The sequence below is a fragment of the Bos mutus genome, chromosome 7 (assembly GCF_027580195.1).
Source record: "Bos mutus isolate GX-2022 chromosome 7, NWIPB_WYAK_1.1, whole genome shotgun sequence".
Taxonomy (NCBI): domain Eukaryota; kingdom Metazoa; phylum Chordata; class Mammalia; order Artiodactyla; family Bovidae; genus Bos; species Bos mutus.
This window is the reverse complement of record NC_091623.1, coordinates 56,657,149-56,676,476: the sequence shown is the minus strand read 5'-3', so window position 1 is coordinate 56,676,476 and position 19,328 is coordinate 56,657,149. Positions and strand designations below refer to the sequence as shown.

The 19,328-nt window shown below is 61.6% G+C and overlaps 3 protein-coding genes across 7 annotated transcripts; all 3 read right to left on the bottom strand.

Annotated features, from left to right (window-relative positions):
* Window positions 1-462: 462 nt before the first annotated feature.
* Window positions 463-3,812, bottom strand: SNAPC2 (small nuclear RNA activating complex polypeptide 2). Its single transcript, XM_005890743.3, has 5 exons — window positions 3,065-3,812; window positions 1,992-2,111; window positions 1,772-1,840; window positions 1,181-1,511; window positions 463-1,091 (listed from the first exon to the last, which is right to left on the bottom strand). The coding sequence occupies exons 1-5, from the start codon at window positions 3,245-3,247 to the stop codon at window positions 769-771; spliced, it is 1,026 nt and encodes a 341-aa protein (XP_005890805.1). The 5' UTR covers window positions 3,248-3,812; the 3' UTR covers window positions 463-768.
* On the bottom strand, window positions 3,259-7,428 carry TGFBR3L (transforming growth factor beta receptor 3 like). 4 transcript variants are annotated; one of them, XM_070373770.1, is made up of 7 exons: window positions 7,089-7,428; window positions 6,021-6,157; window positions 5,631-5,945; window positions 5,170-5,296; window positions 4,924-5,082; window positions 4,670-4,742; window positions 3,259-3,395 (listed from the first exon to the last, which is right to left on the bottom strand). In XM_070373770.1, the coding sequence occupies exons 1-6, from the start codon at window positions 7,156-7,158 to the stop codon at window positions 4,675-4,677; spliced, it is 876 nt and encodes a 291-aa protein (XP_070229871.1). In that variant the 5' UTR covers window positions 7,159-7,428; the 3' UTR covers window positions 3,259-3,395; window positions 4,670-4,674. The 4 variants fall into 4 exon arrangements, with proteins under 4 accessions (XP_070229871.1, XP_070229868.1, XP_070229869.1 ...); XM_070373767.1 differs by lacking the exon at window positions 3,259-3,395 and adding an exon at window positions 3,692-3,828; XM_070373768.1 differs by lacking the exon at window positions 3,259-3,395 and adding an exon at window positions 4,056-4,211.
* A 151-nt stretch (window positions 7,429-7,579) lies between these two features.
* Window positions 7,580-17,307, bottom strand: MAP2K7 (mitogen-activated protein kinase kinase 7). 2 transcript variants are annotated; one of them, XM_070373765.1, is made up of 12 exons: window positions 17,102-17,307; window positions 15,187-15,234; window positions 12,158-12,299; window positions 11,933-11,999; window positions 11,699-11,812; window positions 11,477-11,596; window positions 11,274-11,381; window positions 11,000-11,179; window positions 10,824-10,904; window positions 10,558-10,700; window positions 9,937-9,982; window positions 7,580-9,823 (listed from the first exon to the last, which is right to left on the bottom strand). In XM_070373765.1, the coding sequence occupies exons 1-12, from the start codon at window positions 17,223-17,225 to the stop codon at window positions 9,689-9,691; spliced, it is 1,308 nt and encodes a 435-aa protein (XP_070229866.1). In that variant the 5' UTR covers window positions 17,226-17,307; the 3' UTR covers window positions 7,580-9,688. The 2 variants fall into 2 exon arrangements, with proteins under 2 accessions (XP_070229866.1, XP_070229867.1); XM_070373766.1 differs by lacking the exon at window positions 15,187-15,234.
* Window positions 17,308-19,328: the final 2,021 nt, after the last annotated feature.

The window sequence follows — 19,328 nt, the reverse complement described above, 5'->3', positions numbered from 1 at the left end:
CCTCCGCACCTCCAGGGAGGCTGATGGAGGGGGCCGAGCAGGGAGAGAGGCCCGAGAGCACCCCTGGGAACATGAGGCCTTTGACAGCAGCTGGGAGCCCAGCCCCACCCTCTACCCAGCTCTGCTCCCTTCTCTGCTCCTCTGCTCCCCCTCCAGCTCTCCTTGCCTCCCCAAGGCCACCTCAGAGACTCACTCCCCTCCCTCCAACTTCCTGACACATGGGCAGCCCACCCCTCACCCTCCCCTAGCCGGGGACCTGACTCCCCCACCTCAGTCAGGCTCAGACCAAGACCCTCCAAACAATCACCAAGGGTTGCTTCACTGCCCACCGCACCCTCCTGCTTGGCATACCCCACTCAGACCCCAGGAACTCTAAGCTATGGTTCTCTAGCTCAGATTTTCCCTCCAGCATTTTGAGCCCTCTCCCACCTCTAACTCACAGGAGAAAGAGAGTCATTCAGGGGGGTTGACAAGAACTTTATTTACCGTTACAGGACAGGATACTGGGCTTTGGAAGGGATGAAGAACCAGTGGGGGAAATATTTGACGGCGGTGTTAGCCCAGCCAGTTCTATGGCTGAACCCCTCCTTGTACAGTTGGGCTTCGTCTATGAGACCCCCACTGTATCAAGCATGTTAAGGCCACTGCACATTGGCTCAGGGACCTTCCACCGTGGCAAGATCCTCATGACAATACAGGGCCAGACCAAGCAGGATTGAGAGTCTGGGGGCTCACCGAGGTCTGGCGTGTCCCCTGCCTGCCAGGCCTCTACCTTGCCACCTGGCGCAGAAGCTCCAAGGGTACCAGGAACGGGTTCAGGGGGCACACCCCAGCCGCTTGCCAAGAGGATATGGGCTGGCTGGAGCCAGCATTCTCAGGGGCCTGAGGGCTGGCCTGGCCAGTCTCCTCCTGACCCCTGGAACCTGCCCCGCTATCCTCAGTTCCCGACGCCAGGCCCCCACTGGCAAGGTCGCGCTGGGGGGCCGTCAGATGTCGGTACATACCCGACATGTGTTGAACCAGGGTGGCGCAGGGCAGACGGGACAACTCCTCAGGAAGCGCCATGAGCAGGTCAAGGACCACAGCGGACTCTGGTGAGGGATGGAAAGGGGATGAGTCGGGAGAGGGGTGCTGGCCACCAAAGAACCCACCCCCAGAGTGCCGGCCCTGCCCTCCTCACCAGCTGCGGAAAGCTCAGGGCCCTGGCCACCGCGGGAGACGGATGATAGGTACGTGTAGATCTTTTCGAAGTCCACAGAAAAGTCTCCCTCAGCAGACTGGCCAGCCAGGGACTCGGAGGATGCCTCAGGAGCAGGGCCTGGTGTCTTGGGAGTGGAGCCAGGAACCTCACCCCCTCCGGGGGCCTTGGGGGCGGGGCTGGAAGCCTCAGGACCCAGGTCCTCCTGTCCTCCAGGGGCTCTGAGGAGCAGTGGCTTTCCACAAGCCTGCGTGGGCTTGGAGGGCACTGAGTGCAGGAGGCTGACGGGCTCCGTGGCAGCGATGGCGAGCACCTGGCAGGCAGAGAAAGATCAGGGAAGGAAGGGCAGAAGTGTCCCCATGGGTTGCTCCCCTGCCCTGCAGGAGACAACCTTCAAATCCTCCCTCCCACCCTGAGGAAGGCTGAGAGGGTGGACATGGAGGCTAGGGTGACCAGTAACAGGCCAGAATCACAGAGCTGGCAAAGGGAAGGGATCCAGGTCCAGCGTAGACTCATATATACGATCCTGTCCTCCGGGACACCCCCATCCTGCCTGGGGGGGGATGGCTATACCTGTGAGAAAGCCACAGTAAGCGCCTCCTCCAGTGGGCCTGTTATCTTCTCAGCCAGATCCATCCACACCTGGGTGGAACAAGCAGAAGATACTTAGGGATCAATTCTCAGGAGTCCCCCATACCCTACCCCTCCCTGGAGCTCCCCTGTCCAGATTATCCCCCGGAACTCCCACCTCATTCCCCAGGGGCCAGCCCTGGGGAACCTTGCCCCATCTCACCTCGATGGGAGCTGGGGTCTGTGTTTCCCAACGCCTTGGACCCTTTGGGCCACCTGGATGTATCCTCTGAATGGCCTCCCGGGCCACTCGGCCCTTGAGCTGCCGGATAAAGTCCTGGATCTGCGAAGTAAGAAGAGGCCAAATGGACCTTCTAGAAGCCCAGGGCTAGGCAGTCCTGCCTGTTCCAGGGCTAGCCACTGCTCCCTAGCCTCCCACTGGCCAGGGGTTGAGGGTCATAGGGACTGTGCCCAGGGTTCTCGGGCCAAGGCCCTAGGCATGACCAGCTACCTGACAAAGATATAAGGCCCTGGCCGGTTCTGGCTCCTCCCCGCAGCCACAGCCCACATCCATGGTTAAGTACTATCCTAGTCACCTACCCGCTTCTTCCACTACGCTCTATTTCCCTGACTCTCACTTCTTGACTCCCATTTCAATCTCATTCATTCCCGTCCAGTCCCGCTGCGACCTGCCACCCATTCTGGGAAGTGAAGGAAAGTGTTCGTCGCTCAGTCGTTGCCGACTCTTAGCGACCCCATGGACTGCAGCCCTTCAGGCTCCTCTGTCCATGGAGTTCTCCGGGCAAGAATACTAGAGTGGGTAGCCATTCCCTTCTCCAGGGGATCTTCCCGACCCAGGGATCGAATCGGCACCGTCTGCATTGCAGGCAGATTTCTTCACCATTTGAGCCAGCAGGGAAGACCCATTCTGGGGCCTTCTTTCAAACTCGGAGCTCGCCCCGCCCCTAAATTTTGCCTTCGCTCCGCCTCTCAGACTTCGGCGACACGGCCTCCTCCTCGCCCCGCCCCTCGACTCACTCTGTCCCGCCCTCACCCCGCCCTCAGCTTCTCGCAGCCACACAAGGCCCAGCCTTGCACTAGTCCCGCCTTCTCCGGCGTTCTTCCGGTTCCTCAACCTCGGCCTCGTCCCCGCCTCACCCTCGACCGGCCCACTCCACGGCCCCGCCCCCAAGCCTCACTTTCGTTCAGCCCACCCTCAGGCCCCGCCCCTATGCCAGCCCCGGACACATCCTAGCCCCGCCTCCAGCCCTGCTCCCATCTCGGGACTCTTCTCACCTCCGTATTGCTCCGGCCCGGTAACTCTCGGGCCAGCTCGGCGGCGTCCAGCTCTGGTTGGCCCTGTCGCGCCTGCAGTAGTCGTAACAACTGCCGCTTCTCGCTGGCTCTCCAGGCCGCGGGGCCAGTCACCTCCACCAGATAGCGCCTCGGGATCGCTCGCCGCCGCTGCGGTGGCTTCATGCCGGTGAGCCGGGTGAGGGCCTCGGCGTCGTTCCGGAGTGTTTCCTTGGTGGGCGGGGTTACGGCGGCCTCTGGGTCCAAAAGACTCCGCGCGGAAGCAGACTTGGATGGGGGCGTGGCTCTGCGTTTGCAGGCCGTAAGGAACGGCCTACCCCGGAAGCGATGGGGACTGGTATCTAACTGAAGCTAAGGCAAACGAGACCCCACCGCCCGCATTCTCTCATTCGTGAACTGGAGCCGAGACCTTAGATCTCATCCCTTCCCTCCATTCCAGGAATAAGTCTTGTGAAACTCCTGTTATGTGCTTTGTAGCCAAGAACCTCAGCTGTGGGGTCGGATAGCCCAGATTGGTGATTTAAGTGATGTGGCCTTGCCGAGCCTGTTTCCTCAGCCGTAAAATGGAGCTAAAATCCCGCCTTTGTCTATGCTCTGAGGAGGGTGAGGTCAGGCAGGAGGGATTTAAGGACCTTGAGGCAAGACGGAGAGGAGCTTGGAGCAGAGACTTGAGCTCGAGGTCTTAGGAAGGGCAGGGTCCGGGCGGTGGGAGTGGAGCGCGGAGAGACTTTGAGAAGGCCGGTGAGCTGGCAGGTTTGGAGGAGGAGACGAGGCTATTTAAGCTGGTGGGATTGGGTGTTCCCTTTTGTTAGGGATAAAATGCCCGTGGGCGGTATCTGCACACGTGTATAAGGGCCTCAAAGCCCCGCCTCAAAGCCCCACCCCTCCAATCTGAACCTCTTCCTGCCCGGAATCCCCACCCCCGCTCCACGCACACGCGCACGCGCGGACTTCAGAAAGCCGCAGTCCAGACCAGAGGTTTATTTTGGGCCCAGGTGGGAGGGTGGGAGAAGCAAGGAGGGCGGGGCGCAGCGATCGTAGTCTCAACGAGTAACGTAGTCCCCCGAGGCGGGCCTGATACGAGGCCGTGGCTGGTTTGTCTTTGGACCCTGCTGGGGGCGCGCCATCTCTGGAAAGAGGCGACTCAGGCTGAGTGGGGAGAGGACACTAAGGCTGGTCACCCTCTTCTCAACCCATCGCCGGCCGCCCCATCATGGCTGGGTGAGAGAGGATGCTAAGTCTGAAACCCGAATTCTCTTTGCCTACTGCCTGTGTGAGGTGTTGAGAACCTTTCTTATGACACTAAAGCCGCAGTCGGCTACGGGTCACCCACTACCTGAGTTCGAATCCCAGTTCCACTAAATTTTTGTGACCTTTAGCAAGTCCATTTCAGAGAGTGCCTCATTTTCCTTTTAATATGGAGATAATAGTAGAAAGTTGTTACAAGGATTAATATGCGTTAATCATTTGGAACTCCGCCTGGCAGAAAGAACGGGCTATGAAGATCATTATCATCCCCTCCCTCCTCCATCTGTGCTAACCGGCCCCACGTTACACTCCCCCTCCTTCCTGCGCCCCAACACTTACCTGCCTCACTGGGGCCTCCTGGGCGGGCGGCCGCTGGGCGAGGCTCTCGGGGGCTGACCGGGGAGTTGGGGCGCTGGAGAAGAGAGGAAGCTGAGAAATAGGGGCTGCGGTGCGCAGGGCCGGAGCTAGGGCGACCCCTGGAGGCTGCTGCGGGCGTAGCGGAGGCCGGTCTAGGGATGTTCAGGGCTAAGCAGGCCGACGCGCTGGAATAGACTGGGGGCCAGGCGGAGATCCCGGAGGGTGGAGATTGGTACCTGAGTGCGCGCACACGAGGCTGAGGCCGGCGGCCACAGCGGCGCCCAGCGCGAAAGCGGCCAACACTAGCGCTACCACCGGCGCGGGCTCCAGGGCCTCCGGCGCCGGCGCGGGAGACTCGGGGCGCACAGCTCTGCCGGGGAAGCCCTTGGGTAGCCCTGTGAGAAGTACAACGCTAAGACTGGAATCAGGCCTCAGATGTCCTCCCCACCCCTCTTCTGGACCCCAGAGATCTCCCCGCTCACTGGGGGGCAGCCGTGGCACGGTCACCACGATGGGCTGCGTCAATGTGTGCAGGTGGGGGCTGTCAGCACCCAGGCTCTCATCGCTGCCACTGCCGGCGCCTGCGCACGCCTCATCCTGAGGCAGACACTGCAAGGAGAGGGGGCACAAGAGACGGGAATGTCAGGGGCCGGACTCCATGGACTGGGCCGCAGGCAGATCTAAGTGTCTAGCACTCTGTTGCAACCAGGGATCGCATCACTAGAACCCTGGAAATCTGGCCCCTTCGGAAGTCTCTGCCCCCAACCCCTGCCTGAGACCCAGTACCTACTCCCAGTTTCGAGATACCACCGCCCCCAGGTCCAAAAGCGCCCAGATGCCCAAACCCTAAGGAGTTTCTCCCTCGGATGTCAGAGGCACTCGCCCGACCCCTGATGGGCCCGGGAGCCCACGTTCCCGGTCCTGCGCTCCTGCGCCCGCGCACCGGGGACAGTGGAGGCAGCGTCAAAGGCGCAGGCGTCCAGCGGGCTTGGCGGAGGCGGCGGCGGCGGCAGCGACTCAGTTGGCAGTGCAGGAACTGCACAGAGGCGTTGAAGACCGGGCGCAGGCGGAAGCTGAAACGCGCAGGACGGGCGGCACCGAGGAGCGGCCGCGGTGGCGGGAAGGTGACCGAGGAGTCGGCGGAGCAGCCCCCGCGCAGCAGCGCCAGGGCGGGGCCCAGGGCCGGGCGCGAGGAAGGTGTTACGGAGCAGCCGTGCAGGGCCAGGCCCCAGCGTGGGGAGGGACGGGCCAGGGCCGCCTGGGGGGCGGGGTCGCCGTCAGGATCGGCAGCCCTCACCGGCCCTCACCCGGCCTCCGTGCGTCCCGCGTCTACCTGCACAAACACGCGGCTGTCCCCTGGGACCTCGAGCGGCCCCGCACGGCGCGGGAAGGCGTCCTCCGCGTCTGACAGCTCCAGAGTGAAAAGGGGTCGGCGCAGCCAGGGCCCGGGCGCCGCAGGGAACGGGGGCTCTGGCGGGGAGAAAGGGCGGCACAGGACAGGGAGGACGCGCTGTCTCTTGGTTCCCCCAGCCAACCTCCCCGCCTCCCCTGCCTTCTTTGGAAGACGGATGCGGTTGTGGAGGATTCACCTGCGCTCGGCTCTGTGCCTCATGCCTTCAGCCATAAAGCTGCCGTGATGTACCCCCTGGAGACCCCCAGGGCGTTCCAGCCCAGCCCCTGAGCCTGGACGCAAAGCTGCACCTTCCTGGGGAGGCACCCCTTTTCCCAGACCCCGTCTTCTTCACCTGCAGTGGGCAAAGGATCCCTGGCGGGGAAGGGGAGCTGAAGGGCGCCTGGCAGTGGATGGTCTGGGTGAGCGCAAAGGTCCTCCCCTACCCCCACCCACCCAGGACCAGGGACTGCTTTGGGGTCATAGCAGGGCTGTCTAAGGGGGACGATGCTGACCCCACCCTTTCCTTTCTACGAGTTGGGGAGAACAGCAAGGTGGTCTTCCTCCAGCCGTTTCGGCACCATGGAAGCCTAGCCTGGCCACCAGGGTCTGGGGCTTTTCCCCATGTCTGGTTCCTCACTTCTGGACTGAGGGCAGCAGCAGCAAAGGAAATAGGCACCGGGGAGCCCCTACTGGGGTGTGTGATCACCCTGCTACCCCCATCTGCCTTCAGGAGGCACTCAACTGTGTTCTCAAAGGATGGTATCTAAACGCGCACCGTTCCTAAGATCATTTGTACAGACCACTCCCCTCCCACAGCCCTTGGCCTCACCATGGCTGCTGGGGACTTTGAAGTTGGGGATCCAAGACAACCTGGAATGGGGGGTGGGGAGACCCCACCTTCCACCCTCCCACTCCCATTCCCCCAGGCAGGGTAGATGAGAGGCTGCTTGAGATAGGGCAGCACAGGAATGGGGGTGTGCTGGGCCATGTCCCCTTGCCTGTACATACCAGCTGGCTCGCTGGGCAAGGCGGTGGTCCCTGAGAGCAGGGCCAGCAGCAGGAGCACGGTGCTCAGCATGCTGGCCTGGCTGAGGTGACAGCGTACAGGGCTGGTGGCAGAGGCACCAGCCAGGCAGCACCCACACCCAGGAGGTGGGCAGGCGGCCCTGTCCTTGGCTGGGTGGCCACTTCCGGAGGCAAGGAGCGGGGGCGGCAGACTGTTGGGTCGACATCGGAGCTGGCGCCCAAGGCCTGCCAGGGATTAAGGGCTCTCCCACCGGACCTGTGGCTATCAGATTAGGGGGAGGTCCCACACACTGGACATTAAATATGCAGCAAGTCACTACAAACTACCCCTCTGGCCCCCAGCCCTGCCTCCCCTCACTGCATAGGCCTCCTCCACTTAGATGGCCCCCAGCCCACTTCCAAGGTCAGGCCTCAGGATCCCTTCCCCTTTTCCCACCTTGCTGCCAGGCTCAGGACACACGCCACAGACTCAGTGGAAGAAAAGGGAGGGGTTTTATTCTCAAGCGTCTAAGGATTTACAAACGAGGGCATTTTGTTTTAAAAAGGGATGGGGCAATACTGGCGGCCTGAGGAGCGGTGGTGGGCCGATGGGCTAGGCCAGGCCGCCCCAGGCCCCTGGCTGCCCACTCTGCCCTCTGCCTGGTTGAGAGGGGGTGGCTGGTGGCTGGTGACTGGGGGGCGGGGGAAGGGAGACATGGGAGAGGAAGAGGGGAAGGAGAGGCTCCCATTTAACACTGAAGGGGAAGGGGGACACAGGTGGACACTCACACACAAAACAGAAAATAAAGTTAAATAAAAGTTAAACCCAGGCAGCTGGCCTCAGGCCTGTGCGGGCCCTCGGGCTGGCCACGCAACCTTCCTGGCTACCCAGAAAGGCCCCTGGCAAGGGAGGGCGGAGGCCATGCCTACTGGCCCCACACCCTGCCCCCCTCCCCTCACAAAGGGGACAGGAGCAAGAAAAGGTGGCCACCCCCTGGGGCAGGGGACAAAGATGACTTTGAGTACTTTTTAAACATGCGGCGTTTTGTGACTATCCTAGTAGTAACTAGATTCGGTGAGATAAATGGAGGTACAGTGATGCCTAGTCTAGATTGCTTCAGCTACATCCAGCGAGGTTCCTCACCTTTGGTGTTGGTTGATTTTTGTGGTTTTTCTGGGGTTTTGTTTTTTCCTTTTTTTTTTTTTTCCTGTTAACGTTATTTTGTTCTACTGTCCACTTGATTCGCATGCATCACCACCAACAAGGAAACACAGTCCCTCTTGCTCTGGCTGCTTGCTGCCCAGGGCCCCATGGACGCCAGGGCCTCAGGGTGGGCTGGGGACTGGCCAGCTCCGGGTGAGTCGAGGGGCACTCGTGGGCCACTACGAGGGCGTGACTGCCTGCACACGCCCAGCCCTTGGCCTGCTCCCACCTCTGTCCCTGTCAACACATCCTCGAACCCCCACATCCAATCTGTGCACCCTCATCCCTGCCTCCCGGGGCCCCATGGACCCCCTCCTGTCACCCGTTCCCTCCGCCACCTCCCTGCCACACCAGCGCCGGCTGCCTTCCACCACGCCCCGCGCCTACTGTCCCTGAAGGCCACCCTGTGTGGCCACGGCCCCTTGGGCTTCCTCCATACCCCCTGAGGTCCTCCGCTCACCCCTGCAAACTTGGCCAGTCTCCAGCCCTGAGGGAGGAGCAACCCCCCACCCCCAGAGCCCACCTTTGGGACTAGTCTCTCCCGGGTGGTAGCATGAGCCCCCACGGCTCAGCCCCCAGCCCAGCCCCCCAGTACCCACAGCGGTTCGGGGGGCTGCCGCCACAAGCAGCTAAACACGACTTTGGTAAAAGTTTCTGAAGGTACCAACAAAGCCCATGAGAACAAGCTCTTCTCCTCCCCCCACCCCCAAACACCCCACCAAGTACAATAAAATACAATAAACTCCAAAAAGGACCCCCTGAGATCAAAGAGAGAGAGAGAGACCAGCCCGGGTCCGGCTGCAGTCACAATGTCCAGCCCGCCTGCCGGGGGAAGGGCGCCCGCCAACTGGCTCATCACTGGCCAGAGACCTAAGTGGACCCAGGGGTCCCCGCCAGGGGTGGCAGGGCCTGGGCCAGGAGAGAGGCAGAGGTGGGGAGGGAGACGGGGAAAGCCAGAGAGGTAGAGAGGGAAGTGGCAGAGAGGGAGATGGAGCCAGGGTGCATGTGTGCATGGAGGGGGCGGTGGGGACAGCGCGGTGTGGGAGGGTGCAGGGAATGGCGGCTCTCTCCCGACCCCTGGGGGCCGCCCCAGCCCAGAGGTTACAACTGAATAAATAGCGAGACTGCTCGCGGCCTGCTGTCTTCCGTTCACAGTGTCTGTCGGGGGACGTGTACGGCCGGCTGATCCCAGGACGGGAAAGGGCTGGGGCCTGGCAGGCCCATCTGTCCACGGCTGGTGGGCAGGGAGTCGGGGGTGGGTCGGCGCCCCCTACTATCTGTCCTCAGCCCTCGTTGGCCATCCGGGTCCCAAGGCTCCCCTGGTGGGCAGCTGGGGGACTGTGCAGGGAAGGGGGGGCCTGAGGCCGCGTCCCCCAGCGGGCCGGCCGCCACCGTGCGGCTACCTGAAGAAGGGCAGGTGGTGCTGGCTCAGGACCCCGCTTGTCCTCGGTGACTCGGTCTTCGCCATGACATCCTTGAACCAGGACGCCACATCCACCTCCAGCGTCTCGTAGCGCTTGATGAAGCTGTGTTCCTGGGGGCCCAAGCGGGTGGGGCTCAGGACCAGGGTGTCTGTTCCCTGGCCGCCTGGCCTCCAGTGGGGCAGGGGTTTTCGGATGGGGGCTGGGAGGGGTCCTGGGTACTCACAAGTAGCTTATTATACTTTGGTCTCTTCCTGTGATCTTTAGTAAGGCTAAAGAGAGACAGAGAAAGGAGAGAAATGAGAGCCGGGAGGAGGGGCCTGGCTGCCCACCCCACTGAATCAGGGCTGCTGGATCTGCAGGCCGGAGCCCATTTCCTCGCTCCCCCAAGCCTTGTGCTGACAGAGAGGCCAGGGTTGCACTCAGGCCCCTTATCTCTGACAAAACCCTGACACACACAGTGAGACGCCCACGGGAGAAGTAGGTAGGTGGGGGGATAGGTAGATGGGTGGGCTTCCTACCCACTCCCACCCAGAAAGCTCCTGTGTGGACACCCTGCTCAATGGTGTGGGACCCTCTGAGCTCTCAGTCCTGGGACACCTGTGCTCATTCACAGTTCCCTGGTGAAGGCCAAGGACCACCTTGCCAAATACCCCAGGGCTAGGGGTTCCCTGTGGCTGAGTTTGGACGCAACTCTTAGCCCCTAGGGCTTGGGCTCTGGCTCCAGTCTGCAGCCCCCAACCCCCATCCCAAGGGGCCCTTTGCCCCACCCCAGTGGCCTAAGCTCAGGGTCACATCTGACCTCGCCCTGCCTTCCAGACTGGAGGGCAGGGCTGGGGGTGCTCACCAGTCTTTGACGAAGGACTGGAAGTCCCCCGAGAAGCCCATGTGTCCGGGCAGGAGCGGGGGCTCCTCTTGGAGGACTTTGGTGAGGACCTCAAAGTCTGTCTTGCAGTTCTTGTAGGGGAACTGTCCTGTCGCCAGCTCCACCTGGGAGAGAAACGGGCAGGGCTGGGCCGGCCAGGGAGGACAGGGCCCTGCCCTTTCTGCTGCCACTGCCTGCCTCCGGGCCCCGAGAAAACCCAGCCTCCAAAAGCCGGGGCCCCAACTCACCAAGGAGATGCCCAGGCTCCACACATCGGCCCGGATGTCGTAGTCGGGCTTGGTGGGATCCGGGGGGTCGATGCGCTCAGGCTGCCGGTGGGAGGTGGGAGAGGGTGATGGACGAGCCCTGGGGCCGGGGTGGGTGCACCACCCCTCCCGCCGGCACCCCCGGGCCCCCTACTTACTGCCATGTAGGCGGCACAGCCCGCACTCCGCGTTTTGGCTTTGGAGTCGACCAGGCGGCCGCTGATGCCGAAGTCACAGAGCTTGATCTGGCCCCGCTCGTCCAGCAGGATGTTGGAGGGCTTGACGTCACGGTGGATCACGCCATGCTTCTCCTTCAGGTAGTAGAGCGCCTTCACAATCTGCAGTGTGGGCAGCGGAGGACACCGATCGGTGACGTGGAGGCCGAGGCTGGGGGGCACCTGCCTGCCCACCTGCGCCCTCCAGGCCACTCACTGCCACCGTCATCTTGCCCAGGATCCGCTCGGGGATGGGGCCCTGCATCCGCTTCTTGAGCTTCTCCGCGCACGTGCCCATGAGCTCCATGGCGATGAAGACGTCCGTCTGCAGGGACAGCAGTGGCTGTACCCCTCTGCCCACCCGACAGGCTCAGGGCCCGGGGGAGGAGATGGGAGGATTGGGGGAAGCCCTCATCTCACGTTGGTGATGAAAGTCCCGAAGCACTGCACAATGTAGGGGCAGTCGTGGCTCTTGAGCACCACGTCCAAATCCATGAGGATCCTCTTGTTCTCCTCCTTATTCCCCGAGCGCCGCATTTGCTGCATGGGACAGCCGAGGGCTCAGTGCTGAGCCTGGGGCACAGGGCCGCCATGGGACATGGAGGGGGTTGCGCTCCCATGGGCAGGGCGGGGTGGGCTCACCTTGACAGCGATGACGTGCCCCGTCTTCCGGAAGCGCATCTTCCACACCTGGCCGCAAGTGCCGCTGCCCATCTCCCCCAGGTTCTCCAGGTCATTGATCTCCGCCTGGTAGCGCTGGCAAGGAGAGTCAGGGCTGGGGATCCAGCGGGCCTCTGACCTCACCCCCGGCCCACATCTCCCAGCTGTGTCCCGCCCGCCCTCCCTGGGGCCGCCAAGGGAAGTGCGTTAGGTTACCTGGCCCCCGATGGTCAGGTAGCCCGTCTGTTTCATGATCTCCTGCAGCTTCTGGTCAATCTCGATGCTGAAGGGAGAGGGAGTGGGTGCCGGTGGAGGGGGGTCCTGACCAACGTGAGGTGACCCCAGCCCCCAACACGCAGGGGGTTCCACAGAGCTCACCAGCACCACCCTGAGGCTGGCCCTGCGCCCCCTGACCTCCTGACCATCCCCCAGGCGGCTCACCTCTCCATGCTGCGGGGTGTGAACAAGGTTGAAGGCAGCCCCAGCATGTGGCGGGGCCGGGCGGGGGGCGTGGGGTGCTGTGGGGAGCTCTCGGAGGACGGTGAGCGGCTGCCCCCATCGTTGGCCAGTGGGAGCTGCAGGGCTGGGGGGTGGTGAGAACCAGGGGTGGGGAGGGGGTTAGCTCCCGGCTGGCCCCAGCTGCAGGCCCTGGCGCCCCTATCCTTCCCTCCCCGGTATCCCTCAGGTGGGCCAGCACAGCCCCCAGCCCTGGCGGACAGGGAGTGCCCCGCTCCTAGACCACTCTCGGGGTGCTTTCTCCCAGCCCCCCTGACTGGGAAGAGCTTGCAGTGGGCTGGTGGGGGAAGAGTGGTCCCCAGAGGCTGAGGGTTCACCCCAAGTATTCCCTGATAGAGAAAGGAGGCCCTGAGGCTGCTAGTGGATCTCAGGCAGGTAGGCCGCCCCTACCCTGGGGCCCCTTCCTCCCCACTCTGCCCAGGAAGAGGCTCAGGGCCACCACCCCCACAAAGTGGCAATGCTAAACTGGGGAGAGAGTGGGTGAGGAACCCAGGCTTCCAGCTGCCTTGCCTGTTCTGTTTCAGGGTCAGGGAGGGCTGCCCTCTGGCCAGCAGACTCTGTGAGCCTCCGGCCCGGCCTGCAGAGGTGGGGCCAATGAGGCCAGGGCAGGAGCCCAGGCTGGACCTGTGTCCTTCAGGTGAAGGGAGCCAGGTGACCCAGCCCCTCCAGGGGCCGGCAGGGCTCCAGGGACAGGCCAGGCCAGGTGGGGAGGTTGGTTCTTTCCAGAAGCCTGCATGCGGACAGCTTGGGCATGCTACAGGCAGGCGGGCAGGCAGCGGGCAGGCAGCGGGCACCCCAGGATGGGCAGGCGGCGTTAGGGGATGGGGGGGTGGGAGACAGACAGATGGGAGCTGAGACTTGGGGCCCAGCTGCCCAGAAGAGGCGCTGCAGAGACAGGCCGGAGAGGGGCTAGGGACAGGAGAGCAGGCCCCTGATGGACAGAAGCCTCCTGGCCAGGCAGGCCACAGAGTGGGAGCAGAGGCCAGAGTGGCCCTGGAAAAGATGGACGGCCCTCCAGAGAACCCAGGAACCTCAGAGACCCCGGCACTTGGCCTCCAGAAGGGAGCCCCTGGCTGGGGAGGCCGAAGGCTACAAGCAGCCCCCAGGTCCACCTCCCCTTGGAGAGAGGGCTGGGAGCTGGGCCGGGGGGCGGAGCTTCTCCCCTGCAAGTTCTCCAGGCGCCCGGTGGCGTGGGCCCAGTGGCCAATGGGTACAGACAGATGCAGTGTGGCTCTTGGCGCCCAGGCACTTTTCGTGCCCTGCTGGCCTACGATCTTGGTCGCAGCCAAAGCGAGGAGCAGACCTATGAGGCTGGCCTGCCAGTCCCAGGAGGGCATGGCGAGAGTGATGGAAGAGCTCTGGGAGCCTGAGGACGTGGCTGAGCCCAGTCCCCTCCACTGGCCCAGAGGCCTCTCCTCCAGTGCCCTCCCTGCTCTACCACGGCCAGAAGTCTGGTCCTAAACCCTCCCTCTCTGGCTGGACACCCTCCAGGGCTCCCAAAGACCCTCAAGCTCTGGGACCCTGCATCCCTGGCAGGCTCCCTGGGTGAGGACCACGTCCCTCCCCTCCCCAGGCCTCTCTGTGCCCTGTCGCCCCCACCCCCAACCCCTCACACAGTCCACCGGGCCCTCTGAAGGCTCCCCCAGAGCCCGGGGCCAAGGCAGCTTGTGGGGGGAGAGAGGCTTCCAGCCGGTCCCACAAACTGAAACACGGCAGGTGTTTAAGAGGGGCCGGTGCAGGATGGCTAAGGGGGGTAAGGCCGGGGGAGGTATACAAAGGCCCTGAGAACAGAGATCACACAGGTGGTGCCGGGCCCACGGCAGGTCAGGAAGGCCAAATGAGAGCAAGAGACTGAAGGGGAGAGAAAAAAGAGGATGAATGAGCAAGGATGAGAGAAGACACAGGGCGGTGGGGTGGGGTGGAGCATGCAGCCTGCCAGGCTGTCAGTGAGCACACACACGTACACACACAGGACATGACACAAACCCACAAACACGTGCAGACAACACGCCACGGGACCCCCAATAGAGCCAACTCTCCCTCATGTTCTTACACACACACACACACGCCACAGGGCCCCCAACAGAGCCAACTCTCCCTCATGTTCTTACACACACACACACACACACACACTTCCCAACCCAGTCCTATTCCACACACAAGGATCAATGAGGCCAGCCGGCCCCCCCATCCCCCACCTTCCCCACAGGCACATCTGGCTGCCTCTTGGGCCCTGAGGGGCTGTTTCCTCTACTTCCACTCCTGTGCTCCCCACCTCCCAGGAGACTTTGCTCAAATGCCACCTTCTCCCCAGGCTTCCCGACCACCGCACCCCCATCCCCCAACCCTGCAGAATCCATGACCCTGCTTCACTGGGCCTTTCCTCCAAGGCACGGGGCCTCTTCCACTTCTCCCTGCCCGGAGGACCCCCCAACCCCCACGGCCTCCCACCCCCAGGGGAGCACCAGCCCCTGGAACAGACACGCTCAGTCCAGGCCTAGCACTGCTCAGCACAGGGTGGGGGGTGACATGGGTCCGCTGAGCTGATGAAGTGGATCGGCAGGTAGGGAGCCCAACCTTCCCTCCCTCCACTCACATACATGTACATGCACACGCACACACACACACACGCCTGCAGGCACACGCACGGACACTCGGGACCCCCTCAGCAGGCGACAGACTCCTGGCAGGTGAGGGAGTCTGTTTCCTCCTGTGGGGAGTCCAAACCTGAGCCCGAGAGGAACAGAGGAGCGGGAGGTGACAGGATACGGAGGAAGTGGCCGGGTGGGCCAGACACTGACCACGTGGCTGGAGAGAGTGAGGGTGGGATGGGGGGATGCACACGCACACACGGAGCATGAGGGGGTGGGGAGGAGGGATGGCATTCTGCGGCTGGGGCAGCGGTTAGGTCAATGGTGCAGAGATCCAAGCAGCGATGATAAAAAGGCTGGTACCTGCTCGTTGGGACGGGGCAGGAGCAGGGCTTAGAGTGATCACAATAACTGGATGGGGAAAAGGAAGAAAAAAAAAGAAAAACAACACCACGATAAATCACAACAGAAGCAACTGATTTGTCCAAAAGAAAGGAAAATCAAATCATAACAAGGAGGAAGGGGGAGGCACGCGGCACCAAAGTGCAGAGAACAACAGATGGGAGGGCTGAGAGGATGGGATGGAGCTGACAGACACAGGCGCCAGGAGGGGGCTCCCCGGGGCATGTTCTCCGTGGGCCTCCCTGTGCCTCCTGCCCATCTGGGACAGCCACCCCACCAGGCATCCCAGGCCCTGCCCAGGCCTGTCTCATCCACGCTGGGGCTGGAGGGGGAGCAGCACTGAAGAGCCTGGTGGGGACCCTCCAGTCCTGGCTGGGCTTCCTACCCCAGGCAGAGTCTAACACAGCACTGCTGCCTCAGGGTTCTTCCTGGGACCCTAGAGACCCCTCCCCACTCCAGTCAGGAACCCACACGGACCAAGGGCAGAAAAGGGAGGGTAGGGAGTGGGCCATACATGAGAATGGGGGGTGACGAGGGAGTGGTGGGAGTACCCAGATGAAGAGATATCTTCCCTACCTCTCAAGATGACCCGACAGGGAGCTACATAATCCACAAGAGTCATATCAGAGAGGTTAACAAGAAGGGGAATTTGCTGGGTCAAGAGGGACACAGAAAGCACGTGTGGGAGGGGACTTCCCTGGTGGTCCAGTGGTTTATATTCTGCACTTCCAATGCAGGCAGGGGGCACGGGTTCCATCCCTGGTTGTGGAACTAAGATCCCGAATACCACAAGAAGTGGCCAAAAAGTAATGTAAAGAAAAGAAAGTATGTGTGGGGAATGCTCTTCATCAGGTCAGTAGGAAGGGGGAAAATCTGACTCCCTGTGAGCTTCGAGGATATGGGGAAGGGTTCCGTAGGACGTTACGAGCAGACTAGATGTTGCATGGTGATCCCGGGCCAAGTGCGGGTGTTGAGGGGCAGCTCTTGACGCCAGAGGACAGGATTCCGGAGAGACAGGCACTGAGATCATGGGATCACAAAGTAGCGGTACGTGTACAGCCTGGGATGCCCAGATAGCCTCAGACTGGCCTCAGGTGTCCCTGGGCTATGTGTGGAAGGGGGAGTCACTTGATTCAAGATGACAACGTTGCCACGCTTGGAAGCTGCGTATTTATTTCTGGAGAATCCAGAAAGATGGTGGCAGTGAAACTAGTCCGCGGAGTATGAGGAGGGAGCCTGGCTTAGGTGGGTAAAAAGGTAGGTAGGAGGGAGCCTGCTGAACTAGTGACAAGATCCTGAAGCGGGGAGAAGGGAGCACTAGACACAATCACAGGGGCAGTTATATATGGTCCAGCGACGTCAGGTGTCCCCAGGTCAGCTGCACTTGTGTCAGCTGCTGAACCCGGCTGACAAGGACCAGGTGGCGGGGGAGGGGACCTCTTGACAGTCTCTGAGATGGCGACAGTGGAATCAGTTGGTGAAAAGGGATGTGTACACGTATACGGAGGAGCTGGATGTGGTCACGGCTGCATGGAGTAGGCGCACCAAGGCTTAGAGCAGGTGACAGAGGCTCCGAGGTTCCCGGTGATTGGGGGCGGGTCATCAGATGGAGGGCCTCGCCCTGGAGCCGGTAACTAGGTTCCCAGGCCCCATTAGGGGGAACCCCGAGGCAGGGTGAGGACTGACGGGGAGCTCACGGGCCCCACGCCCCCCGGGTCACCGTGACCCTCTCCCCGCGGGCCGACAGCGGGGAGCCGGGCGGAGAGGAGGAGCAAGAGCGCCCCGGAAGCGGGGGCGGGGCCTGGTGGCGGGGGCGGGGCCTCCCGCGGCGCGCGCCCCGCCCCGCCCGCCCCCTCCCCCACGCCGCCGTGCTTACTGGGCCTGGGCCGCTGGGGGCTGATATCCAGGTTGAGGTCGATCCTCCGCCGGGCCTCGCGGTTCTCCTGCTTTAGCTTTGCTTCCAGGCGGGACAGCTTCTGCTCCAGGGAGGACGCCGCCATCTTCCCCGCCGCCGCCGCCGCCGCGCACCGCCCGGCCGCCCGTCAGTCCGGCAGACAAACACCGCACTGCGCCTGCGCTTGGATGACCCCGCCGAGCCGCCGTCTCGCTCTGCAAGGCGCATGCCCGGGGCGCGCACCCGCCCTCCCCGCGTGCGAACCTCCGCGCGTGCGTGCTTCATCCCAGCCGGAGGGATGACGCCTCCTAGAGCTCGCGAGTAGCAGCGTACACATCCTCCCAGTGTGATGCGCATGTGCAAATCCCCTAGAACTCCGGCAGGAGGCGCTGTTTGAAAACCCACTCACCATTCCGTTAAGAGCGGTGGGCGGAGAAAGCAGTGCGCAGGCGTACAGAAGGTGAGACGGAGGGGGTGGGTACGCGCGTGCCGTCTGCTGCGCATGCGCACTCTTGGTTTCTCGCTCTTTTTTTATTTTTTTAAATTTACTGCCGCTGTCCCCGGTGGTCGCCAGGCTGTATCCTCAGCCTCGTTCTTTCTCTTCCCGGCCGGCCCTAGCTGGCACCCACGCCTTCCAAAACTGTCTTTCTCATCTCGGACAGTGCTTCGTTACGGTCCCTGTAGTGCTTAATTGCTGCCTACTCACCATAATTAGGCACCTGTGGGAAGCCCTTTCCATTTCAGCGGGGTCAGGGTTGGCCACGAGGACTTGAAGGATGGGCGGGGTAGGGTTTGGGCCACTGTCTGGACGGTGAGAATCTAGCGGCGTGATCCCTGCCCTCAGCGACGTGGGGCCAAGGTCAAGGATAGAGAGTTCCAAGTCAGATTGGCTGTGGGAAATTTGAAGGCATCCCTCATCTGTTTAGCTCCTGGACAATGCAGAAGTTAGGACCTGGGGTTTGGTTCCTCCACCTGATGCCTTCACCACCTACACATTTTCTTCAGCTGGTCTGAAGAGTGCTGGGAAAATGTCCCCATCTGGAACCCTGGGGCGCCCAGGTAAGCAGCTTGCTTCTGCTCTCTGGTGCCTGGAGGAGGCTCACATGTTGGAGACACCATGGAGGTGGTGAAGCCCAGGAGGTCAGGGTTGGGCAGGCTGTGCCAAGGCCCTGCCCACTCTAGCATGAGAAAACTGATTGGTGTTGAAGGTTTCTGATGACTCTCCTGGTGACAACTTACAGGTGAAGCAGATCCAAAACTGTGGAGCCATGAGAATAACGGAATGTAAAGGACAGGCACTTCTACGGGAAAAGGCTATGTAGACGACCACCTGATGTCTCCTGGTTAACTAAGGTCTCTCTCTGCCTCTGCTCCCAGGGAAGAGGCTTATAGCCTTGATTCTGGAACCTGACTCTTGCCACTTGCCTGTACTTGGTCTGGTGAAATAGAAGCCTTAGACAACGGCAGGAGTGGACACAAGGGATCAAACTTATTCTCAGACTTCCCTGATGGCCCAGTGGTTAAGAATCCACCTGCCAAAGCAGGGGACTTGGGTTCGATTCCTGTCTGGGGAGATTCCACATGCCACGGAGCCACTAAGACCTTGTGCCGCAACTACTGAGCCTGTGCTCTGCAAAAGAGAAGTGACCACAATGAGAAACCCATGCACCACAGCTAGAGAAAGCCTGAGTGCAACGAGGAAGGCCCAGCTCAGCCAAAAAATTTATATATGGTTCTCATAGTGTTATTTATTAAGCACCCACTGATAAACACTCCCTCACATAGGGAACATTGAAAGACAAAGTCCCAGCCTACAGAAAAATGTACCTCCCCTGCAGGTGTTCCAATCCTTAGCACATCCATGAATAGCCCCCTGGGGGGTCTGGGGGAATGTTGATTGCTTGAAGTTGTCTGCAGAGCTTTTAACTTATGTGAACATGAGCATTTTCCTAAGGAAGGAGGTGCCCAGCTTTCATCAGATTTCTCAAAGCATCTAGAGATCTAAAACCAAGTTCAGAATCCCTGCTGTTAACACCCAGATATCTACTCTGTAGGTCAGCATTTCCCAACATTCAGGCCTGGGATGGTCCAAATCAGAATTACCTGGGGTGATTCTGTTTACCAGCAAGTTCCTGGCCTCCAGCCAACATCCTGAGTCAGCCTTTCAAGGGTGGGGCCTCGGATGTTTTGTTTTGGAGATGTTGATTTC